The sequence below is a fragment of the Lepisma saccharinum genome, chromosome 1 (genome assembly GCF_977018435.1).
Source record: "Lepisma saccharinum chromosome 1, izLepSacc3.1, whole genome shotgun sequence".
In the NCBI taxonomy this organism is placed as follows: Eukaryota; Metazoa; Arthropoda; class Insecta; order Zygentoma; family Lepismatidae; genus Lepisma; species Lepisma saccharinum.
Window position 1 is genome coordinate 139,784,112 of NC_139229.1, and position 27,467 is coordinate 139,811,578.

General features: G+C 36.8%; 1 protein-coding gene across 2 annotated transcripts in view; it reads right to left on the reverse strand.

The window, feature by feature from the left end:
- Positions 1-1,546: 1,546 nt before the first annotated feature.
- Positions 1,547-27,467, reverse strand: part of LOC145989122 (glycine receptor subunit alpha-2-like) — a 55,168-nt gene continuing 29,247 nt past the window's right edge. Inside the window, exons 3-10 of one of the 2 annotated variants that reach the window (XM_083124419.1) lie at positions 9,230-9,297; positions 8,359-8,484; positions 6,306-6,406; positions 5,832-5,914; positions 5,501-5,641; positions 4,919-5,178; positions 2,568-2,717; positions 1,547-1,855 (exon numbers count right to left, since the gene is read on the reverse strand). In XM_083124419.1, the coding sequence (XP_082980545.1) occupies positions 1,646-1,855; positions 2,568-2,717; positions 4,919-5,178; positions 5,501-5,641; positions 5,832-5,914; positions 6,306-6,406; positions 8,359-8,484; positions 9,230-9,297 (1,139 nt within the window). In that variant the 3' untranslated portion in view covers positions 1,547-1,645. The remainder of the gene's footprint in view (positions 1,856-2,567; positions 2,718-4,918; positions 5,179-5,500; positions 5,642-5,831; positions 5,915-6,305; positions 6,407-8,358; positions 8,485-9,229; positions 9,298-27,467) is intronic. The other variant, XM_083124423.1, reaches the window with a different exon arrangement.

A 27,467-nucleotide genomic window follows, 5' to 3' on the forward strand; every position in this document is an offset into this window, starting at 1 on the left:
TTTGTAGTGCTTATTCCAAGAATATGTAAGAATAGAGGCATGCATATTTCATTTTTGACTGAAACCTAAAATGTGAAATAACACACTATAATGTTCATTTTTCATGTTTTTGTAAGGTGTGAGGTGCATTTTCCTACCATATTCTGTCACGAAATGATGCAAAACAAAATGCGAAATATACTTTTAACATGAAATTTCGATTTTATTTACCGATGAAACACTTTCTGAAGTATGAATTATCCTGTGAGTTATGCAAATGATGGAAAATTGATTATTTATGCAGTAAATATTTGAGAAGCAAGAATGGACTCCTTTACCCTGGAACAAACTTAAACTCTGGATAACTATAAAAATGTATTATTAGAAAGGAAATCAGGCCTCCCCGATGGCGCAGTGGTAGCGTTGTCACCTTCTAATCAAGGTATCCCAGGTTCGATACCTGGTGGAGGCACAAGTGGTTCGGATCCCACATTAAACTGTAGGTCCAGTCCCGATTAGCCTTACTGTGCATAAAGTGGACTTAAAACACCAAGTCAATCAATCAATAGAAAGGAAATCTTTAGTTTGTGTAATAAATGTAGTTTTTAAAATCAAATTTTGGGTTATATTCACCATTTTAGTACTGAAATGCCATTTATATACTGCTTTTGATCCCAGAATGTGCCCAATTTTTGTTCCGAAATCATGATCTTTTTTTCACCATAAATATGATACACTACTTATCAGCATTGGACCCTTGGAAATGTGAACACTAATGCCATCTCTGTGCAATTGAGGGAACACTAATTTAGCCCAACTAGCTCCATGAAAAAGCTGATGACATTTTGCGTATTTGTAGGGGCATGCATATTTCGTTTTTGACGAAAAAACTAAATTTGAAAAAACACATTGTAGTGTTAATTTTTCATGTTTTTGAAAGGTGTGAGATGCATTTTGTGACCATGTTTTGTAACGAAATAATGCGAAATGAACTGCAAAAAGCGAAATTAACTCTTAAACACGAAATTTAGGGTTTATTCACGGACGCGGCACTTTCTGAGGTCTGAATTATCCTGAGAGTTATGCAATTCCCGAAAAATTGATTAATTCTGCTGTTAATATTGGAGAAACAAAAATTGACTCCTTTACACAGAAATAAACTTAATACTCGGATAACTACATCAATGGGCTATTAGAAGTGAAATGTTAATTCTGTGGAATAAGTGTAGTTTTTAAATCAAATTTAGGATTATATTCACCATTTTAAAACCAAAATGTCTTTTTATATACCACTTTTGATCCAATTTTTCACCGCTATAACACCGATATTTTATTTTATTTACCGCTTTTGAACCCGAAATTGACTCAGTTTTTATACCGAAATTTTGCTTTTTTATTTACCAAAAATATGTGCCTCTACGTATTTGTTATTTTACGTCACTGTTTTGCCACTTTTGGTTGAAATAGTGTATGGTACACACAGAACACACTACAACGTTGTGAAAAGTTATTCGTGTGTGTGAACCTTGTACATTATTGGAACACACAAAAATAATTTGTTGGAAAAGATGTCTTTTATTAATAACAAGTTTACAGGTAAAATACATGAAAATAAATCTACTGTGAATGTATCAATGTATGTATGGCCACAATTTCAGCTTTTGGGTTATGACACATACACCACCCAATAAGCAAGATTAAAACTTAGGAAAATGATCGGAAAGAGAAACTTTGAAAAAGCATCAACTTTATTTTGTTGAACTTGTGTGTCTGTCTTTTTTGTTTCTGATGTGAACTTGATTGTGCTTGAGGCTTGAGATATGTCAGTCTGATTTGATGTTGCTTCATGAAACTCATTTGTGTGCCGAAAATCATGCTGAAATGGAGAAAAATGAAAATAATTAGGGATTGGCCAATATGAAATGAAGGCTGATACTAATATAGTACTGATATAAAGTTTCCTCATATCAGTAACAAGTATTCTATTAATCTGATGTAAAATAAAATAAAATGTTGAATGAGAAACTTGAATAGTTTGTTCACCTTAGCTGATGTATGCAACCAATCGACAAACAAAATGCCAGAATTTTTCACAAAATTACAGCCTATTTACAGTACTATCGGATCAGTTAAATTATCGGTAATTTCACCAATAACCAATACAACAACGTGCCTGTATTAACCTATATCAATAGTGTGCAGGATTCTGAAATGGTAGTACCCAGTATGGAGGAAAATTTTCAATTCGTATCCTCTTCAAGTTCCAAACCATTCAGAAAATTTGAAATCATATTAAAAGGGCTTAATTCTAGAAGTTTTTGTGCATTCGAAGTGTTGGAAATTTTTTGGAAATCATAGTTTTCATTCCAGGAATGCAAAAACAATCACTTAGGGGCTACAGTGCTACAATTTTCAGATTAAATTTAGCTGTAAATGTTAACCCTTTCATGCTTAATGCTCCCATTTGAAGACTGATACATTTTTATATTTTCATTTAAAACTAACTCCTCCTTTTTATTCAGTTAATATGTGACTCCTATGGAGGTTGCAAAACCGAAATTTATGTAACTTTCAAATTTGTAACATACCAATACAACTGTGTTTGTTCTGAATGATGGTACATCACAGGGAACACTGAAAATCTTCCTGTGCTCTTTTCTATGCTGCTGAGCTTCTTTACACCTGTTGAAATATGTGTATGATGTTACAAATTCTACGAGAGACAAAAACACTGTGAACTGAAAAAGGAGGAGAAGAAAAAAAATATTACAAAGTCATTATTTTCCAGCAGTACAAGTAAATCTTAATTTAAGTTCAATTTTTATTTTATTATTAATATTAGATGAATAACAGACTGAAAGTATACAGAGTGCTTACAAAGCAAAAAGTGACAAATGACTGCCCAAGTTGTGAAATAGGCCTACTTGATAGTGTAGTGGTAAACACTTATCACTTTATAACCAAGGTGTTCTGCATTCGATTTTTTGCGAGGGCACATAGTAATTCGTATCTCACTTTATGCTCTAGGCTAATTCTGATCTGTGCATCAAGTAAACTTAAAAAAATTACCTGTGAACTGCAATAAAGAGAAAAATGAAACTTGACCAGGCCAAATTCAGAGCCCTGTAATATGCAAATTGTTTTCCGAAAGGAATATGCTAAGGTATTCCTGAATCAGTCTATCTTATTTACATGTTACAGTGAATATTTTTGGCATATGGCAGATTCCATCATTTTTTATTATTGGGTGTTTTGTATCTAGTCACACACACAATTAGTTACTTTGTACATGTAACTAATAAGCATAGTTTTTTTTTGTGTCAAATCTGAACCAATGCCAGTCAGTCTTTTCATATGTATGAATGCTTTTATAATCTGGATGTAACATTTTTCTTAATCTTCACTTTTCCTAATGAAGAGACCATCACATGGTGAAATATTGAAAAACAAATTCTAAAAGACTAAGAAAGTTAAACAGTATTAACCCAGACAAGAATCATAATATGCATACATTCTTAAAAATGCCTTGGTCAGCATATTTAGTTTTTCATAATCATGGAAACAAGGCTTAATGGTGTTATAACATACATTCTTCAGTTTTGCTTCAAATTTGTGGAAATAGTTTGTAACAAGACATAGTAATGGAAAAAGTATGTTTAGAATGTAAGGAAATTATATCCGATATTATATTGAAGGAATGACCAGCCATTTCCTGATCTGGAATCTAGTTTATGTAGCTTTTGAACAGATTTTCCTAATTTACAGCCAACACTCGATTTTATGACCTTCCATGTTTCTCATGAAAAGGACCATTATTTTGAAGGGGTTGTTATTGGAATTTGGACCGATTTTGATCCACCTCTGACCTCCAAGTGCAAAAATTGCATTAAAATTACATTTAGACCATTTTTTAACATTCTCGTGGCAAAATTACATGTTATGTTAATTAAATAATGGTTTATTTGTTTAGGTAGACCTCTTGTGCTTCAAATGATACTCCATGAGTGCAAATGTGCCCAAGCATGATGTCAAAATTTTCAAAACAATGCAGTGAGGAACACGAAACCACATTGATCAGCCCAATATTACTGCTGCACCTTGGAAAATTATGAAGTTCTTCATAAATAAAACAACATTTTAAAAGTGAACATCCCCCTCAGTTACATTGATACCTCATAAATGAAATTACAACTGCTGATTTTTTATTTTTTGCTTTATTTTACTTCGCCTTTTGTGCCACTTTTGGCTAATTTGCAAAGATGGGGATGAGTGATGATATGATGAAATTGATGAATGGAAACTCACAAACATCCATGTCCAGGCCAGGATTCGAACCTGGAACCCCTGCCATCGTAGCGCGATGTGCTAACCACTCTGCACAGGGGCCAGCTACAACTGCTGATAACCATCAAAATTTTCAAAAACAGAACTGCATATGAGCCTAACATTGCATCACTGGAAGTAAGTAACACATAGTCAGTACGTGTTCAGGATATTAAATGGCTGACAACACTAAGGAGGAGAATTGGAATGCAGACATCAAAATAAGTGCAAAATAGTATATTTCGGCTGATTTCATTCAAATTTTTTACCTTTTCTCTATTTTTTTTACTGTTTTTAGGAAAATGTTCATTACTTTGAGAGGGACACTATTCCTGGGGTCATTGCATTGAGACTGGGCTTTATTTTTACCTGTTACCATGTCTTATACAAACCTTTCAGCTCTGAAGAAGTATTGAGGTTGGTCTGAAATTTCAGAGGAAAGTATGGAGGAAGGTAAGCATTGTGACCATTGTCTGGTCTAATGTTTTCATATGGACAACATTGAGTGGATAAACTTTTTTTTAAAAGGAAAGCAAGCCTCTTATTATCTACTGTGCTTTGCCTTTGTCCAGTCGGAAACATGTGCAAAGTTCAAATATATGTGAAAGATACTTACAATGCATGAGAACATCCATACATCCAGAGCCTTCAGATAAGAAACAGGTGGGAGGGTCCGCTGGACATACATGAATTGTGTGACAAGCGTAAGAAGTGTTGTGATGCCCAGTGCAACACGCCCTGCAACTTGATCAGCTTTTATCCAGAAGGCAAACCAGGAAATCGCAACGATCAAGATGCTGGGAATGTAAACTGACCACATGAAGAAACTGTACCGCCTTTTCAACTCCACAACCATCCGCACACAAGAATATGTTTCTAGAAGTACAACAGAATTTGTATGGGACAATTAGATATTCTTTTAGATAAATGTAAACTACTAACTTAATACCAGAATTATAATAAATTAGACCTCTGTATAATATTTTAGGAAAGTTGCCAATAAATTACAGAGCAGTACCAGTTCCTTCAAACAAAATTTATGATACTGTTGGAAAGAACATTCCCTTCACATCTAAATGTGTGTATATGTGTACACTTAGTATGTATGAAAATGTCAGATTCAAATTTACTGCTATTGATATTTAAAGTGGCCAATAATATTGCTGACCTTGCACACAAGTTAATAAAGCCAAGTTACCATTTTCACCACCAAGATCCCAGGCTTCTGTGCAATCGTTGGTTAGCACCTGAATGATTGCGAATTGAGGCAAAGGAGGCATGTCACTCTCCATACCACTGTCTCTCACTGAAAGATGTAAATGCTCAACTGGTAAAATATCTGGAATAAAAATGGGACAAAATGTATGACTAACATTACCACATTTAATCTAAGCAAAATTCCATTCTTTAAGTTAATTTCAATTGCATTATTACCCTTCATTTATCTAAAACCTGTTTTATATTTTTTCAAGAAGAGGATAGTACACCTTCCAAATATTTTCATAAGCAAAATACAGTTCAGTACTTACAACTTTCAATTTCCAGGTTGCATTTCTGCGTATCAAATGGATAGGTCTTGAAGTAATAATTGCATATAACAGTTACCATGTATCTGGAAGAAATAGGAAAAAATGGTATTTTTCAATCAACATTCGTGAACAGAATGTTAAACACAGTACATAAAACTGTGTTTGTATTTATATGGTAAATTAAGTGGAAAATGATGTTAGAAGTCAAATCATAATCAAGAGAATTTAGTAAATTTACTACTATCTATAAATTTTTAATCAGTAAATAAATGCTTTACAACATAGATTCTCATTCAATTTAAGAGCTATGTTCATGTTCATTGAATGTATCAATAAATGCCATATGTATAGAAGAAAGTTGCCAAGCTTGTATTTAAATATTAAAAAAATATTGTGTATTAAAAATTTCTCTCATAAAATGAATCTATGCAAACCAAAGAATCACAATTGTATTTTAAAATATTTTAATTGTACCTGTTGTCAATTGAAATTGTTCCATTTCGATAAAGTCTTCCAGTCCCATCATGGTTTAGGTGTTTCACTATTTCCACTGATTTTGCATTACGGATATGGATCTATAAATAAACAGGCATGTAAGAAGTTTTATTTGAGAAATTCAATTATATACAGATGTAAAACATTTATGTAGCGTGGGTGTCATCAGAAATTTTTGTAGGGAGATCAGACCCTTGGCATAAAATTAAATAGTAGAAATAATAAAAGTAATGAAATTACACTATTGTATTATTATATAATAATATAATTTTTATAATATTATAAAATAATAATAAAACAGTTATTGTTATTGTCAATTTATTATTATATCTTGTGGAGAGAGAGAGCTGCTATATATGAGTGATAATCCAGCAGAATAATTATTATACATTTCATACAGTTAATATATTGAAATATACACTTATTCTGTTTTGTTATTAACATTTACACACCTTGTTCATGAAAAAGCGAAGGGCTGAATTTTTGTTGATAAAGTTTGTTGAGATACAAATCTAATTGTTGGGATTTTGAAGACTCATGTAAACATTTATTTTTGCTTTGGATTAAGTGGTAAAATGTGACAACATGAAGTTCTGACCTGTTTCCCTGCATTTTACACTCAATTGTTTGCTCTACCTAATTTTTTAATGTGGTTATTCTGTCGGAACATAAATAAAGTAAACTTTATATTGACTGCAAAAAATAATAAGCTTTTTTTTTTTTGAAATTTGAAATTAAGGATGTCAATTTCTCGGGGGTGGGGGATGGCAAGGTGATTGACTGCCTCTCGCAATGCCCGTGTTAAGTAGACCTAGATGAAAAGAAAATGAAGACTGAAATGAATTGTTTTCAACTTAACGAAAACACAATCACATTGAAAAATATAACAAGAAGCAGTAAGATATAACCAGTCCAATAGATTCTAACAAGCTTCAAATAAATATTTTTTTAAAATTTAGCATTTTTTATATATAATTTTTGTATTTGGTGTTTGCATACATGAAGTGTAAGCTAGGGTAGTAGTTAAAAATTAATGTTCCTTACATGTTGTATTGTATATATACATAGTTCAATATAATTATGGAAAAGTACTGTAAATGAAAAAAAATGAAATACACAGGCAAAATAAAACAAGGGTTGATGCATGCTTTATTAATTTTTTGAATGCAGAGGAGTTGTTTAACATAAATTACTACCATGAGGTTCATGAAATTATGAAACAATGGAAGATAAATAGAGCAGAAATAAAGAATAGAGAAGTAGAAAGGAATTTTGGTCACATTGGGGAATCATTACCTCCAATTTTATTCATAATGAATGAGCCAAACTGTTTTTTTTTACAACAATTGTTTTTTCTAAGTCCTATATTCATGGACGGCCAGAAAGGGAGGGGCCATGCCCCTTCTGCAAAATGAATGTCAACCTAAAAGTATATATTTCACACATGTAATTTATTTTCAGTCACAGTAATTGTTATAAGGGCATTGCAGGAACGTGATAACTTCAAACTGAAGAAGTGTTGTTTGAGGAGCAACACTATTATGGGGGAAATATGCCTTGTTTGTCTTTCCTTCCCAGGAAAAAAATACCTTGCTTGCCTCTCCCAGGGAAAAATTCTGCAGAAGTTCATACCTACATTATTATTGTTTGTTTGAGTTAATATTTTAAGTCCACCTTGTACACAAATCGGGACTGGACCTACAGTTTAAAGTGGGATCCAAACCACTATGTGCCTCTACCGGGTATCGAACCTGGGATCCCTTGGTGACAGCATTGCCACTATACTACCAGGGAGGCTACATTATTATAATCCTATTCCATTTAGCTCATTGATCATGGGTACCACTCATGGCTATCTACGAGGAAGAATTTAAGAAGCAACATGCATCCAACTATTTATGCTTAATTTGATTTATGAAGGAAAGTATATCTGCAATTTTTCTCCCATCATATTTTAATACTAACTCATTTACAAAGTCCTTATGTGTAAAACATAAAGAAAGTACTTCTAGTAGCAAAACCATATAGGTACATCTGGTATCCAAAAGGAAGAGAACTCTTTAGCAGTGAAAACTATCCATGGGTCTGGAACATCACTTGAAAATGCAAGACGAGGATCAGTCCATGACGTGATGAGATAAACTACAAATTCCATGTCCTGAAAAATAACATTTATTACATTAATTTACCTTACACTTGTTTTATGTAAACACATGCAGATATTAAACAGGAGCTTCAAATTACTATTTTAGCCAATTATAATTATAACTGGTCTAGACCCTGCAGTAAGAGGTATTATTAATATGGATCACACACCATCCTTGTTTGACATATTATTTACTTCATCATCCTTATGAAGACTTGAATTAGAGTTTCAGTGTCAATATTTTTTCAATTATTTATGTTCAAAGAAGCAATGTAGCTAGAAGTGGTGTAAACAGATACAGTAATCAATGTTTGAAATTAATATACCAGATTGAATTGTTTAGCAACATGTTACTGTCACATTACTGGAATTATAATAGTATACTAATGTAACTTCATGTATATATATAAAAAAAATAATAACTAAACCAAATTCTATGGTGCAACAGCTCTTACTGATCAGGCTTGCCAAGTGGCTTTTAATGTGGTAAGACATGGTTAGATTATCAAATCCTTTCCTTTCCTGCTTATAGCTACGATTACAACAATGAGAATGAATGGTGATCAAGTGGCACTGATGAAGTAACATTCACCACTACCATCCATGCCGGAACACAAACCTTCGGCATTCAGTAGTGAGATCATGAATCAATTACTCAATGCACTTGCCCTCCAAGATGGCTAACCAGTTAATCTTGTACTAACAAATTTTCTTACATGTATTTAACATTGGCTAACTGTGCTAAGAAAGGACTTACCAGTTTACTTTCCCTTAGATCTGTTATGGCAGCTATTGATACACCTAGCTCAATTTCCACTGGATTTCCTGTATAAGAGCGAATAAAAATAAAACAATTTCAAAGCAGGTGTTTCCCGCACAGAAAACATAGTACAAGGATCATTTCAAAAGTTATCTTTTTTGTCTTTGTGATTTCCAAATTGCTTTGATGGTTCAGGTATGATGCATGATGGCAGTGCTAAAGACTGGTACTGTCCCATCAGTGGTGTGCCCAATAATTTTGTAAAGGAATGAAAAGAAGAAACAATGCTACTACCTTCATTGATTGGAATTAAATAACATTCTACAGATATCAGTGAAGATTATCCATATTGTTCAGCATTAGAAGCCATTGTTTAGGGAGACAGATGAGCTCCTACATAGCCCAAATGACCCAAAACTTGCTGAAGTCTGTCAAGTTTGAGCCCATTTTCTGCACAGAAAAACTAATCGGGACTGAACCTACAGTTTAAAGTAGGATCCAAAACCATTATGTGCCTCCACCAGATATTGAACCCGGGACCCCCTTGATTACAAGGCGATAACGTTACCGTTATGCTATCAGGGAAGCCCAGAAACCTGCCAAGTTAGAGCTGTTTTATCATCCATCATACACTCCAGACCTGGTAACTAGTAGCGTTTATGTGCAGTATTCACTACATCCAATTGCTATGAGATCAAGCAAGAGGTCTGAAACTGCCAAAAATTGAGCCTGTAATTTCACTAGGAAGGCAATTTGAAAGAATACACCTCATTTACGCCTCGGTGGCTCAGTCGGAAACGCGTCTGACTACCATGCTCAAGGTCCCGGGTTCGATCCCCGGCCGGTTCAAATCCGGGAACTTTTCTAACGGTGGAAGCGGCCCCGGCGCCCACCCAGCGTCGAATAACATGGGTACCTGGGGGAAACCCTGGGGGGTAAAGGCGGTCAGGGGCGTGATGCTGATCACATCACCCCCACTCACGACCGGATCAAGAAAGTGTGGGGCGTTACCCCCACACCCCTATACGCCTCCATGGCGTGGTGCTATGCACAGGGGAAGACTTTACCTTTTTTTTTTACACCTCCTTTACTGGTCGAGGGCGTTTAATGTTTGACTTGCGATTCGCCTTCGAAGCTTCTGGGCTTGAGTTAAATAAATAAATAATATTTTTTTTTTACAAAAGCTGGGGAAAGGCCCATGGGCACGGCACAGGGCATGTAGTTTTATAGACAAGGAATTGAAATCCTGTTGCTGCAATTTGACAATACTTAAATGTCTGTTGTGGTTAATGTTGGAAATTGAATTGGACCATAAATGACTGACTATATGAAATGTTTTTTTGTTTTTTTTTTAATAGTTGTACTTTTGAATGAGGAAATTACTTTCTGGATGATCCTCGTAATATCGAGAGATGTATATTTATTTTTGTTTCACAACAATATAAACACAGGTTTAATACGTATAAGTGTACGTCAATGACTTATAAACGAATCCTGAACATCGCGACAAAATTGTAGACTGATAGTATTGCTAACCGGCATTATATGGCACTAATGTCACGTTTTCACTTCCTCCAAAATAAACACAGATTCTCCCCGAAATTAGCATTCTGGAAATAAATTCACTCTTACTTGAGCCATTAATTAATTTCAAGAATTTTCTGTATTGAATTAATTGGCAAACTTGAGTATATATATCTATATATATCTCAGTAAAACGAGGCTTCATAACGGTTTAAATACATAGGCGCCGACTCCATGGGGCTTGGGTGGGGGGCTCGAGCCCCCCCAATGTTAACGATGTGGGGGCAGAGCCCCCCAAATAATTTTGTTTAAGAGGATCTAATGTATTATTTTGCTTCTCTTGTAAAGTTAACTCCGGATTGTGCCACATGAACTTAACTTTAAATACACATTTGAAATGTTCTATCAACTCGGGGGGGGGGGGGCTATGTCCAGAGACAGCAAAACGCATGACTTATTACTATATACTAAAGTATGTAATTATGAGTATTGTTAAAATTTTTACTAAAATGAGTTTCAAAAGACGATGTGCATGAACTAGGGAAGTGGATGGGACGTTCGGGCTACAAATGGCTCTCACATGACATTCAGAACGAGATCATTGATATATTAAGGAGATCTGTTTTGCGCTCCGTGGTAGCAGATATTAGAAGTCGGAAATATTTTGCTATTATGGTTGACGAAACTTGTGCCATATCCATCCGTGGACAATTAATATTCTGCATTCGAGCTGTGAATAAAAAAATTGATATGTTTGATGAATGGATGAGCTTTTATGAGATTCCGAATTCTGAGTCCAAAACTTAAAAAGGGAGGGAGTGAGTCATTCATTAATTTATTTCAGTGATCAGAGCCCTCCCAATAATTTTGACAAGTCGGCGCCCTGTTTAAATATCTCTCTCAGTTTTCATGTTAGATGCGACTAAAGTTGGGTTCTGCGACTTTTGAAATACATTGTATTATCTCCTAGTCCTTGTTTCTTTCGAGCTCTACCGAAATTACACTTCGCTAGCGCCCTCTGGATGAATGATATTACCCAACAGTCAGTGCGAGTTGAACTCTTGAAACGTCAGATGTGGATATCTGCCCCGTTAATCTTTACGTTGAAGTGTGTCAAAGTGTATTTATGTCATTTCATGACTCCCCATTTATTACTTGTAAGTACATTCGGTGTGAACTACAGCCGTAACCTATATGTGAAAAATACTAATAGGTAGGCCTGTTGATATAAACACGATTCGTTTTCGTTCTACAAGTCCTCACAGTCACGTTAAGAACTGTATGTAGCGAATTCGTAAGGGGACAGTTTTCATTAATGGAAATATTTTACATTTACGTCATTGTTCATAGTTATTAGTGGTGCTGGATGCTTGCACACTTTCTGCAACCAATGAATCGCACACGGGGCATGGAATCGACGAATTACTACAAACGAATTTGCAAATATTTCAACCCGCTCCCTCCATATTCTTTCTGCAGCGTTGTACGTAGCCCACAGTGCCCTAAATATATACATAAATCGAAATGCCAAGTCAATGGTCACAAGTACGCTTGCAATACGTATTACAGCCACCTAGGATTAAAGTTTAAAAGTAATGTTACTCTTTTATCAATTCTTGCAGTTTCAAGGTCATTCTATCACAGTGGCGTGGCGTGGATTTTTAAAAGTGTTACCGGTTATCAGTAGGACCATAGGTAGGACATTTAAGGAAGACTTGGGCGCCTCCCCACCTCATGCCCCCCCCCATGTCTTCCAAGTAGTTCATATAATATTAATCTGGTACGTATGCAATTCAATACTAGATTTTGGTAAAGTTATTAATCAGAAAAAAAAAATGTTGACATAAGGACTAAAGTGAAATCGCAAACATTGGTTGTTGACACAATAATACGTAATTTGATACTTACAGAAACATCGAAGGCTACTTATAGAGCAGATCAATCCGACTTTGAAAATAGTTATATGATGCTGGGATCCCGGGTTCGAAACCTAGCTTGGGCATGGGCGTTTGTGATGTCTATTCATCAATTTAATCATATCATCACTCATCCCCATCTTCGCAAATTAGCCAAAAGTGGCACAAGCGAAGCAAAATCAATCAAATCAAATCAAAAAACTTCTATGATGCTGTCATAAAGAGAAGTTTTTCATTTGAATTGAATTTTTGGGTGCGTCATGGTTCATGTTATCCACATCTGAATTCGACACGTTTTCTTTTTCACCCGAAAATAGAGTACATGGCCAACAAAAGAGTTTAGACAACTGCAAACATCCACATAACCACGGATAGTCGTTATACCACGAAACATTGAAATGTCGGTCATATCCAGCAGACGACTTGGTTTTTAAATCGTTCAAAATAGGCTTTGGCCTCCCTTTCGCCACAATTTCGATTTTTTCTGCAAAATAACGAACCGAAAGATTGCTTCAAAATATCTTCTATCGCACGATTACACACACACTGTCCAGATAGGATGAACCCGCCACCTCGGAACTCGGAGCAAGCTTCATAAATTAATTGACAATGCCCGAAAACAACATAAAGACGAAAGACACCAGTCACAAAACTCCCACTGCACAGTCCCTCCCACAAACCGTTGTTTACTTTTGTAACACGCAGGGGCGGCGCCAGAAATTTTCGACCAGGTGGGCAGAAGCTGTATACTGATATATTAGGGTGGGCAGGTATAAATTTAAGGCCATATATATATAGGTATATATGTATGTAAGACCCATATATGTACAACATACGTGCATATGTATCCCCTTCTCTCTTACACTCCCGATTTCCCTTTACTTCTTTTCCCTTTATTTTTCATCTTTTCTGTTTTAATCCATAATGCTCTCTTATATCTTTCTTTCTCAGCTTGTTATCACTTTCTCTCGTTCCATTCTTCAAATGTTTCTCTTAACTGCCATGCACACACACATCACATGTATGTGTGTGTTTGGTGTCTTCCCTCTTTCTTTTCTAATCTATTCTCGCATCTTGTTCCACTTCTTTGTCTCCGATGTACACAATTATTTCAAGGTAAGTGTTTGTGTGCGCGCAGTCATACATTCTAAACACATTCCTTCCTTCATGTCAATGTAGTCAAATAAATGTGAATTGGTTGCGTCACATTTTGTCCTTCTAAGTGCAAAAATACAAGGCACATACCTACTCCACTTTATATATTAGGCGACAGTGATAGAAATTGTGATGGTAGACAAAGGTGAAGGATTAAATTACTTTTTCGTAACTTAAATGCATGTTCCTGATCATATTATTTTCATCATATGAGTTTTTGACTGAAACTTGGGGTTAATGATCACTTTTCTTAATAGTTCACATTTTGTAGAATGTGATTTTGGACACAAGGAATTAATCGAATTTGATCCCCATACCCGGAAATTCATCTCTTTTTCACAGACGACTTGGGCTGTATGGCAGGACCTTTTCGAAAGCGCTTAAATATCAACCTCTATCCTGCGCAGTTTACCCTGGAAACTTTAATCTTGCAAGCGAACGAGTCTCTGGCGCCTGGAACCAAAGTCAAAATAATAATTTAATGGGGGGGGTTGTATTTTCAGTGTCTGTGTGTATTTGTCCCCCCCCCCCTTTCGTCACTTTCACCTAATCACCATTGAACCTCATCGTCGCCATTAGCAAAATAGCAAAAAAATGACTTCTCATAGAACAAATCAGTCGAATCAGCAACAACTTACTCTTCCAAGAGTGGAGTTTCATTAGTTCATACCCCTTCGAAAGTTGAGGTGGTAGTTTCAATTTCACAGTGTTTCATTATTGGATCAAGGCAGCTAACTCAGTGAACAATAATGTTGTTTTCCGAAAGTCTAAAATATTTGTAATGAAGAGGTTCTAGTTTCTACTGCCCCCTCCCCTGGTGGAAGCACAATGCACACTGGTTCGGACTCCACTTTAAACTGTAGGTTCAGTCCTGATTAGCCTATCTGAGCATAAAAGTGGATTTATAAACAAACAAACAAAATTTTGTAATGGATACTTCGTGACACCTTTTTTCTTTACTTCATCTGCATCTACAGATTCTGTTGATCTTTTCCGCTGAACCTCTGATGCTTCAAAAGTTTAACCCATTCTCATCGTGATTGATTAGTTCTGACGCCCTCAAAACAAAGCTTTCCTTCCAAGCACTTCTTCTTGTAATTCTACGTAAGTTAATCACAAGATATATCGCATGATTCCGTAACTGATAGGCAAAATTTATGTGTGACACTAGGATTTCTAAATAGAATTAGCCACCCATTATCAATTCAATAATTCTGTTGCTTTTTCCAAACCCACATAACTGTTACATCAAAATTAATATACCTCGGTATTGTAGTGGCTATTGTAATTGCTTCTTATTATATTTTATTAGTAGGACGCATACAAAGTTGTTATTTTGTATATACCATGTACATATTTGAAAATGACAGGTATGTAAAATATAAATATAAAAATTGTAATGAAATAAAGAAAGATACACTTCTGGAATTTCAGTGTAGACCTAATTAAAAAGTCAAAATAATTTATTGTGTTGCTGGAGGAAGCAACGCTAAGGTTTTTATTTGTTTATTTAGAGATTATTTTAATCATACACAGGCCGGGATTTATATATGTGAAGACCCAGATATTACAACATCAAGACCCCACCCCAATCCCCTCCACAGTTTGAGTTATAACTTTTCGCCAAGCTACATGAGGTGGTATTTCTACATTTTTCATCACATCCCAAGTACCTAATTTTTTCATTATGTGGTACTTTTCAAAGCAGTTTTTTTTCCCCAGTGAAGGCCCGGAGTGGCAGCCCTCAAGCTCACCCTAAACCCTGATCTCATTTTGACCATACCCTGCATAATTTTGCGCCTCCTAAGCCCAATAGCTGCTTCTAATCATAGAAGTATTCAATTGGTCACAGTTTTCTTGTTTCAAGATCTCTAGTAATTCCTTTTGCTTTCTAATGACAAAGTTAAATCATCTTTTTATGGGATGATGATATGTGAACATTTCTAGTATAAATAATATACATGTAACGAACACCAGAATACACTTATTAATTGCAACATTCACATATCTCTAAGTATATGTACTTAGTGAATTTGACTGGGTGGGCAATCGGGTGGGCACAGGAAATTTTGGGTGGGCGCTTGCCCACCCGTGCCCACCCCTGTCGCCGTCCCTGGTAACACGTGAAGCACCCTCCTTGCCCCCTCCCCTCTCAGCATAGGCCCTTCCCCAATATTTCGTTCGGAACCTGCAAGAAGTCCAGTTCTACTAATGTTGCCATCTTAGTTCTTTTGAAACCAGATTTGCCCAAATCGCGAAACATTTTCGTTTCAAATAAGACGTATGTAGAGTAGATGTAGTCTTCATCTGTTTCCTAACTACTCCCACTCCCATGTTTCGCTAAATCCACTGAAATCTCATTTCTGACACCACTACCATTTCGTATATTTTACGTCCTTTGCTACCTTTAAGGCTTTCGCTTTATAGGATAATCGTGCGTGGTGAATTATTGAAATAAAATTATTATTTCTTTGTGTATGTAATTATTAATTTTTATAATTATGTAAGTAAAATAATAACAACGAACATTGAAATAACCATTTCTTGCTGAGGATTCGAACCTGCAACACCTGACACTTAAGAGCGTGCTAAGATAACAATCGGGAAATTATGCTTGTAAGTATTGTTTTTACCCAAAAACAGTTCTACCACCTCAAAAACATTGCTTCAATCCCAAATTATTGCATTCCTGCGACAACGTATGTCAATGTCAATCAGTATTATCAACAATTATCACAAATTCCCGTAACCGAAATAATATTATATGTGTGAAATATAGAATTTTAGGTTGACATTTTTAGAAGGACAGCGAACCCCTTGACCATACCCATCCCTCTCCTCTCCTTCTCGCCCATGATGTCGAAGAAGGACAAAGAGGACTTTCATAATCGCTGATATTTAGTGTAAATACAAAATATCACTTGGTAGTTTGCTTTTGCCCCAGTGTGATTTGATTTTTTTTAAATTTTGATTTGGCGATTTAAGTCCACTTCATGAACAGTAATGCTAATCGGGACAGTTTAAAGTTGAATCCGAATCACTTGTGCCTCCACCGGGTATCGAACCCGGAATCCCTTGATACTAACACTGCGCCATCGTTCCCTAGTGTGACTGGACACCTTCAGAGTAAGATAGACCCGATTAGGCGACTTAGCTCTTTTCTGTCAATTGAATATGGCAACACTGGTATGTTTCCTGTAAGCATCACCGGCAACTGCGCGGGCTAAACAGCCCGCCATAACAGTCTTTACCGCTACGCAAAGTCTTCCTTGCGTGGGCTCAGGGTCCTTTCCTCATGTTGCCTGTAGAGGGTACCGGATCAGTCCTCCTCTTCGCTTTTGCCGGTGTCAGAAAAAATGGCAGTTTGCAATGTTTACTTTACGACAATATTACCAGTTTATGTACGTAATAATATTTTAAGACGGGTTCTTCAATTCTTTATATTTTGGTGTTACCTGCGGTAACAGCGGCTACATGCACGCCACGCCTCTGTTCTATCATATGATCGGGCCAGTTCATGCGCAGTAACACAGTTCTCTCGTTTGTTTTCACTTTTTAAGTAGTAGTCGTCATATTGGGGATACCGCGGAGGGGAAGAAGAAAGTGTGATTCATGCAACTGAACATTTTATTTATCGTATCATACACAAGGTTTTTGTTAAAAGTTATCTTTGAATGGAATTGATGTATAACCGCTGGAACCCTTGATTACAAGACGACGACGTTACCGCTACGCCATCGGGGAGGCCTTATTTCGTGAAAAGCTGGTTCTAAAATAAACATACGCAACCCAGTGGCGTATAAAGGATGAGGGGCTTGAGTTATCGAGATTGAGTCCAACCGAAATGCCCTTTACCCAAAGAATTATTAAAATTGTCTCTTAAAAGCTAAAAGAGGGAAACTATAATATAGCTACACCTGACGTCCAAATATGCACTTAGATATAGTAACATGTTTCTCTCCGAAATCAGATCGTCAATACACCACTGTGCCCACCATTCGAGTTTTAACTGATGAGTAGAGAAACAGAATATTTTTGTAAGGACGAAGCCACATTTAACCTACTCCTCAATATCTAAATCAACGTAATTTATTTATTTACTTATTTATTCACCTTCAACAGTAATTAGGCCTATATGTATGTATGTATGTAGACCTATATATGTATGTGTGTATATATATATATATATAAAGGATACAAATTGATATAATTGCCAAGTTATTCTTATTTGTTGGGGAGTTGGAGTATGAGAACAGATTGGCTGGCTTTTGGTTGTTCCTTTCTGGCGTTGCAATTTCTTTACAGAGATCTGAATTTAGATACCAAGATAAAAGAAAATGATAGATACTCCCCATGAAAATATACTTTTTCACAATTAGAAAAAACAAGAACATGAACAAATCCAAAAGGCAGGTATTCACTCTTGGTGACATCTTGTCACCAGGGGTGCTCACAGGGGGGGGGGATATTTTCTTTGCTTGACTTGTTATTGATTTTTAGTTATGGGTATTATGTACAGTTTATCTATCTGCCTGTGGGTGGTCGCGGCGATGGGGTTGAAATGAAACACCACCTCTTATGCCTTTAGAATCTGTTTGGAAGGGAAGGGGGCGTGCTGTTCGCATTAATACAAAGTTAGTCAAGCAGACAAACTGTTAAGAATAAGCAGAGATAAAATGGAAGTGAGCCTGAGCCGTTTGGTACGTTTTATATTGCTTAAATATGTCTGCATTATATTGTTCCGCAAATTTTGTCTGACCAAAATAATTTGAGTAAATAATATCACTATATATATGTTTTGATTTATATCTTGATTGAGTGATTAAGTTTGTGTTTTAAGTCCACTTTATGCTCAAGAAGGCTAGTCGGGATTGGACCTACAGTTTAAAGTGGGATCCGAACAACAATGTAACTCCACCGGGTATCAAACCCGGGACCCCGTGATTACAAACCGACGACGTTACTACTATGCCATCGGGGAGGTTTGATTTATCATCTTTAATCTATTTTCCTGTCGTTAATTTCTATTTTCGAGAATTTCACTTGAAGTTTTTGTCTCCTTTTAATACATATATTGTATAAGAAGCAGGGACGTCGTTAGGGGGGCACGGGGGGGGGGGGCACTGGCTCCCCGAAACGTTCACGTGGCCCCGGCAAACTGTTCTACATTTGCTGAAAATTTTACTTTCATGACAAATATTGCAAAATAGTTTTTCAGTAATTGTTTCTTTCAGTTAGAAACACTGTTCTTAATTTGAGTGGCACGAACCCAAAACCACATTTCTTTCTCGTTTTCCTGGTTCTAGCTATAGTGGATGTCAGTGTAGGAACCTAGAACTTCGTTGTTTCTCGAAATTTTGAGGGAGCGGTCTTTCCACCCCTAGCAGTCGCAGGTCAACAACAGGCAGGGTTGGGCGTTGAGTGTTGCCGTTGCGTCCAAACAATGTTTTGAGCTTGAGTAGATTGAAGAACGACTGCTTGTGCAGCGGTAAACCACATATAAGCTAAATAAGTATATACGCTAAATAAGTATAATGGTGGCAGGATGCCTCATATCTCCGGGTAAGTAGTATTATTCGCACCAAATATCTATTCTACTATTGAAACAATTTAAAACACGCAACGTGTTAAAAGTAATTATTAGAGCCCGGAAGTTCAGGCATTTATTTTCGTTAAAATAGGCAGGCAAAAAGGCATTTATAATGTGGAAAATAGACACTAAAAATGAAAAAAGGCAAAATAAACCGAAAAAAGGCACATTTGGAAGTCGCTTACTTTTATCTATAATTTCTGGCAACATGTTAAAATCTACATTGGGAAGAGCATTTCAATTTTCTCCGTCTTGATTGCACATAACTACAAGGTGTTTTTTTAATTACTCAACATTCATTGATAGTAGTCTGTCAGAGAGAATGTTTTTCATAATAGAAAATGATATTTCTACTTCGACAGAAGTTATTGGAGCATACATAAAACAAGCTAATGTAGCTGGACGCATTTCGGTAACAGCATTTTCACCTTTTAGAATATCACAAATTGTTTTCAATTGTTTCAAGTCCTCATTTGCACTCACTACCCGCTTGCACTTTTCCGCAACAGCTGACCCCTTTTCTCCTGGCACTTCCATCATCTGCTGCATAGATTCCTCGTACATTTTCATGGATGCTACAAGGTGTTTTTTTTTAAGTTTTGTAATTGTAATTGTCTCTGGGAATGCACCATAATGTGCAGAAACAAACTTGAGTAGCACAGGAGTTTTTTCACTTCACGAATTGAAGCCGCTTCATTTTCTGGAAGAGCATCGATCACCTCACTGATTTTTTCAAGGTTGTTAGCATAATATATAGCTGCTGATATCCAGGTTCCCATCTGGTCAAAACTGGTTGCGGAGGTAAACTAAGCTCAGATGCAACTTCCTAATTTCGGGTTCGAGAGGGAGATTTCAGAAATATCTTCTTTGTGTTCGAAATCAACCTGTCCACTTCAGCAGTCAATCATACACAAGGAAATGTTAACCGAAAGGCAATATCCTAACTGAGCATGAAATACATTTTTCTCACACTTTTCTCCTTCAGCAATGTTGAAACATGCATGAGTTCAATATTACTTAAATAAGGCGAAAATTATTCACATAATAAACGAAAGAAAAATAAATGCCAACAACGTTTTTTGGGAGAAAAATAATTTATATACACATTTTTTTTAAAAAAAATGGTCAAATTTAATTGAAAAAGGCATTATAATTAAAAATAGGCAGTGGGGTCCCAAATAGGCAAAATAGGCAAAATGAAAAGGCTTCTAAAACATTCGAAACAACATGAGAAATGTATATCCGGAAAAAAATTATCAATATATGCAGTGGATAAAATGAGGCATTTTGCCAAACTTCCGGGCTCTAGTAATTATCTTCACAAACTGTGCGATTTCTCGAGTCGCATATTTTTCTCGAGACCGATTTTGAGAATCCTCCTTAACAAACGATGCCTCCCCGATTGCGCAGTGATAGCGTTGTTGCCTTGTAATCGGGGGGTCCCGGGTTCGATACATGGGTGGAGGTACACAGTGGTCCGGATCTTACTTTAAACTGTAGGTCCAGTCCCGATTAGCCTTACTGTGCATAAATTGGACTAAAAACACCAACTCAACTCAACTCCTTAACAAACTTTTCGAAGAATCGAAAATTTAAACAAGAACAAGTAAATACATTTTTGTAATTTTGAAGTAAATTATTATTATTATTGTTATTATTTTGGGTATTTTTGGTTCGTATGAATCTGCCTCACACAGTAAGCTTATTTTGTTGAGTCAAGTACAATAACAAACCCTTGCAATAAGTCACTGGAAACACATGTGAGGTTGCACATATATTTAAGCATCTATAAATATATAATAACCCGTGGTTCGACAGCCCTGGAAGGGCCTTGGTCTATCTCCCGACTGCCAGTCCCTCCCACAATCCTACCTAAAATTTTAGAGGTGTGGAGATCTTTAACCAGTAATGGGGTGACGTGGGGTCAGCACGACGAACCCCCAACCGTTATAGGGGATAGCCGTAAAGAATAATTATATTCTTGTGGTAAGGAGTCGTTGTCATTTAACAAACTTTATTAATTTTTTCCATCAGCATTATTTAAAATGTAGTGACATACTGAACTTACCAACTTAACAAAGGTACATTGATTGCTAAATGAGGCATTTTCCTTGTGTTGCAGAGCAGGTTCAGTTTTTGGAGTTTTGCAATGTTTTACGCAGTCCGTTCGAAGAATTTTGAGAATATTGATGTTTTGTCAAAGAGACCACCCCCGAATAAATATCTGTGGATGTTTTACAGGTTTCATCGTATTTAAGAAGGTAATTTTTCCTGTACAACTTTCCTCCGTACAACATGTCTTTTGCCACTCAAGCTGAAGAGCCGATTCATAGGTGCAACGACCTTGGCAGAAAGAAACTCTGATTGGCACCATGTTGACAAAAGACTCAAGAAGTCCCGCAACCGACAGAACTCGAAGCGCTCTTATCCTACGGTGACATACACTTTGGTTGAACACAAACGGATGCATTGGTAGGAAATGCGGTGATTTTATGGGCCGTCCCTTTCTGGGAAGTCGGGGACCTTTTGAAAACACACTTTCCCTTCATGCACACCAGGGGACCTAAGCCAGGTCACCCCTTCCCACAAAATCTTCTCTTCATCTGGCTCTGGTTATCGGCCGCGCCGAAACGCACTGCAGGTAGCTAGGACTTTCTGGGTTAATTACTTTATGGTTCACCATGGACATATGCTTTTCAAATTGCAAGAGACAAAATTCTACTGTTTGTCCCTTTTGTAACGGGAGATGAATGACAAAGATGTCGCGGTTCCTTCAGGTTCCCATACTCAACCCTTGTGCTCATAACCTGCAATGAAGGGAAAGGCCATAAAAAGCTTTTGTAATATACCAATTTTATATCCTTCCTTGTAACTTTCCACTCATTTTCAAGAAACATCTGCTTCTTTTTGCCCTACTGTGTTGATTGGTCGACAATTGATGACTGTCAGCTAGTTCGAAGAACAGTTTGAACCAAGAAGTTGTTTCGTAGTTAGCTTCTGTAAACGTGAGATTCCGGTAGGATCACGGAGTGCTTGAGATCTCATTTTCATGCTTTGCGAGTGAAATTTCGATTGATTTGGTTCATTTTACTTCACTCTTCTGCCACACTTGGCTAATTGCGAAGATGGGAATGACTGATGATATGATTAAATTGATCAATGGACACAACAAACACCCATGCTCAGTCCGGAATTCGAACCCGGCACACCTGTCATCGTAGCACAATGTGCTAACCACTCCGCCACTGGGTAGGCGAAGTGAAATTTCGAGTGTGAAGCTGCCAGCTTGTTTTCCTCTCGAAAAAGGTGAAGTAGGATCGACTGATCAACCAAATGTCCAACACATTAACTTTCTAAATTGGTGTCCGACTACCACACAGGAGACCGCGTTTGACTCCCAGGGCGGTTTATTTCACATGTGATGAAGAATAAGTCACATTTCAATTAAGGAAGGAAACGAGGTATGTAGTCAACATTTTATAGTAGTGTGCATGCTCTAGAAATAATACGTTTCAAAATTCTGCATATTTTGTGATTTTTCTTTATTTAGCTTCCACCAGGGTTGTCAAAGGTCCATCTACCCATAAGTTCTATGGGTTTTATTGGGTTCCGTTGCAGGACCGGAACCTTTCTTCTCGCACAATTTAAATTCGGTCCTAGTAGTGTATTGTTCCATTAAAAAAAGTTACTGCATCGTATTTAAATTGATCCGGAAAAAAAATCCTGCACCGAATTTTAATTGATCCTGGAAAAAAGGTTCTTGGACAGTGTTTAAATTCAGCCGCAAAACAAGGTTCCTGGACCGTATTTAAATTTTACCGAAAAAAGAGTTCCTGCACCGTATTTAAATTCATACGGAAAAAAGGTTTCTGGACCGAATTGAGGCCTAGAACCCATTTACACTTGCTGATTTTTTCTCCCGGATGTGAAATAAATTTATTTACAATACCTGGACCATTAACAACCCTGGAATTGTTAAAGATTAGGGAACGCATACATTCTAATCCCATTATAGGACCGGAATCTATTCTCTCGCACAATCTAAATTCGTACCAAGTTGCTAATTGTTTCATTTAAATACGGAACTTTGACCCTATTTAAACTGATCCGGAAAAAAACTGTTCTTTGACCGTATTTAAATTCATCAAGAAATAAGGTTCCTGGACCGAATTGAAATTCATCTGGGAAGAATATTCCTGGACCGAATTGAAAACTTTACAAATGAAAAGGTTCATTACGGTCCAGAACCCATTTACGCTTGCTGATTTTCTCTCCTGGACCAGGATTGAATTTATTTAAAATTCCTGGACCTTTAACAACCCTGGCCTCCACCCGCAAATGCAGACGTTGTGGCTGCTGCTTAGGCGGGAAAGTTGACTAGACATACAAATAAAATTTATCCAAAGGTATATAGCGAATAATAGTTGCTTACATAATAATATCATGAAATACGGAGAGCCAAATTACTTATCAAGAATTTTCTGTTATTTGCCTATCCTAGTGGGAGCGAAAATCTTTTTGCCTTGCTGGTGAACTCGGTTCCTGCAAATTCAAGACGGCATTTCTAATTTTCATTTCTATTTGGGCCTACAACTCCGTGGTGGAGTGGTTAGCAGGTTACGCTACGAAGCAGAATGTCCCGTGTTCGAATCCTGACCTGAGAATGTGTCTTCTTTGTGATGGTCCTTTCATCAAGTTAATCTTAACTCATTCTCATCTTCACGATTAGCCAAAAAGTGTCAGAAAAGTGAAGTAAAATGAACCAAGTCAATCAATAATTTCTGTTTCGTTATTTTACGCCGCTTTTCTACCTCCTGGGTTAAATGCGACGATGAGATTGAATGATGATCCGAAGGAATAGCGATGCGAGACATGATGCAACCACACCTGTCCAAGGTCCGAACCTTGGACCTCTGGTTTCGTAGTGCGTCATGCTCATGCTTTGGGAGTGGAATCCTTTGAATTAAAAACTATAAAAGGGTGAAAGAAAACAACATTGTACTGTGCAAAAAAGTCATGTTTAGGTCCTCTAAAGAAAACTACAGTTATTCAGTAAAATTAATTTTGAAGAACAGAGCCTCCGAAGTGTTTTTCCATTCGGTGACTCGTGGTCATCACATATAGTCCCATCTAGTTTTGAGAGTGGAATTCGCTTACATATTGATTTCAAGTAGCTTCCCAATTGTCCTCACGATGTTAGGTCATTACAGAAATTTTAAAGTTCCTACCAGGGATCGAACCTTGAAAGACTTGAGCGCGCGGGAATTTTGTTGTTTCTATTGCCATCATATATTCAGTTTTGCACTCGCAAAGAAGTTTACTTTTAAGAAACTAGATGTGAGCATAAAATTTCGTATATATTGTCACCATTCTCCAATGTGAACAGTACGACGCCACAAAAGACTCGTGCATGTCCCAAAGAATAGTGGTTAAGGGTGTCGCCTTGCAATAAAGGCCGCCGGATTCGATTCTGGTATAAACAATATACATGGGATGCCTATCTTGAACTCATTACACAAACATTTCATTTTCGGACCGGTGTCATAATTGTACACCTGATTCCAGCACCATTTTATATCTAAACCCACGGAAGAGAGTTTTCTCTACTTCTCAATTTTCTTCGAGCAAATTTACAAATCTAAGGAGTAACGACTAATGCCATTGTTCTTGGTATCTCAAATCTGACATAAGAGAAAATACATGGATTTTTAGACAGTCTAGATGCCATTAAGTTAATGCGTTCATTGTGCATTTAGATTCCCGAATAATGGCCGTGGATTTCGCGAGTCTATATTCGTAAATTTTAGGGGGCTACAGGAGAATATAATGTTCTCTTTCAACAATATATATATATATATATATATATATATAAATAAAGCACACATATATACATATATGTAGGCCTATATGGTATATTAATAGTTTGTTAGTTTTTAATGGTTTGATAGAAAAAAATCTTAAGTTTTGGGCCCCCCCGAACTGATCATCCTAGCTACGTCCCTGATAAGAAAAAAAAAAGGTAAAGTGCTCCCCTGTGCATAGCACCACGCCATGAAGGCGTATAGGGGGTGTGGGGGTAACGCCCCACACTTTCTTGATCCGGTCATGAGTGGGGGTGATGTGATCAGCATCACGCCCCTGATCGCCTTTACCCCCCAGGGTTTCCCCCAGGTACCCAATGTTATTCGTCGCTGGGTGGGCGCCGGGGCCGCTTCCAACCTTAGAAAAGTTCCCGGATTTGAACCGGCCGGGGATCGAACCCGGGACCTTGATAAGAAGTTTATAATATTCCGATTACATAATTATCCTTCCTCTTATTCTCATCCACTTCATTGCCCATTTATGCTTCTCTCCTCCCCATTGATTTCCCTGTTCTTTTCTTTCCTTCTTCTTTTCTCCTGATTTTGGTGTCTGATACGTTCTAGGGCATGGTTTATCTTAAACCAACTTCATTAAAGTTACATCATCGTAGTTAAATTTATCCATGTTCTATACATATTTGTCCTCTCTTTAATCATCCTTGCTGCAAAAGAAGGGAACATGCCTGTCTGTATTTCAACGTTCGTAAACAAGGAACAATGCTTCACGGGTCGTTGGCCGTGAGTGAGATTGTTGGATTATGACATGAATACTCTGAGGGTTAATTGGTTAAGAAGAAAACAAGACAATACTTGCATTGAAAACAAAATTACCATTGTTACCAATTTCTTTCTGGTTCACATTAATACACATTAATGTTCATTATATGTTTGTCTTGGCCTTCCCACAGGTCTCTTGCCCTCAGGTTGCCCAACAAGAATCCTATACACTTTTCTGTCCTTTCCCATGCATGCTACTTGGCTTGTCTTCTGAAGTTTCCTTGATTTCTCAGGAGATGGATATAGATTATGGAGCACTCTGTAATGTTCTCCACTTCCCAGTTGTTTCATATCTTTTAGGACCAAGTATATTTCTTAATATCCAATTGCGACCCTCGACGATGTCTAAAATTAAGCTATCTAAACCCATATATGGCGTCTAAAACAAATTTTCACTGAACTTAGGAGGCGAGTGCTATAAAAAGATCATCCACAGCCCCCGACAAGAGATCGCTAATCCGCCTCTGAGCTTGGAGCCTCGATTACGTGAGATAAAAAATAAAATATAAAATAATATTTAGTACCGAGATATAAAGTCCACAAGCTATTTTTAAAAACTTAGTCCTACCTACCTTCGTAAAAATCCTAGTTACACGACTGTTCGAAAGTTCCTATCTTTGAGTTAATCATTTCTAAAACCAGCTTACATCACAGATGTGTAGTTTCTTCGAAATAACTATGATTTGCTTTGCCTTCCAATAACACAGTGAGTAAGTATATCGTCTTTAATCAAGCTATTTCGTGTCTTATTGGTACGGAGACACATTTTAGTGTTGGGAATCCACTTTAACCTGTATATCCCGTCCCGATTAACCCATCTGTGCATGAGTAGATTTTGAAGAAACATTTGCCAAATGTTTTAATGGTCTCTATTTTCTGTACCCCTCAACTCACAAAATGGGGAACAAATGTTAGTACTCAACTGAGTTAAGTTATTAATTTGTTTTAAAGGCATAATCTACAATATCCCTCATATGAATCTTGCTTTTGCGTGCAAAATTATCATTGTGTGAGCTTTTGTGTTAACTAACACCAACAAGGAAGTAAAATTTATTCCCAAACTCTTAACATTGCTTTTAGTAGCTATGAAGCCAACATGTCGAGACCTTTCCTGTAAACAGTTGGCACAGCAACCGGTTTTGGGAGTTGGGTTGACCTTATGCAACTTTGTTTTGAGGTGAGGTGGTGTAATGTGATACTTGTAATGGAAAAGATAAACCAGGGTAAATACTGGAAGTTCGTCTCCTTTTACCAGACAATTCGTATTACATGTACGTATATAGTTAAAGTACAAACTAAAGAAATGAAGAGTAGAGTTTATTTTACTAAACAGGTAAACATTTCTACATTACTGGTCTTTACGTACAGCGCAAAATGAAAGCCGTCCATGTGTGCACGGAAGAGAGAAGTGT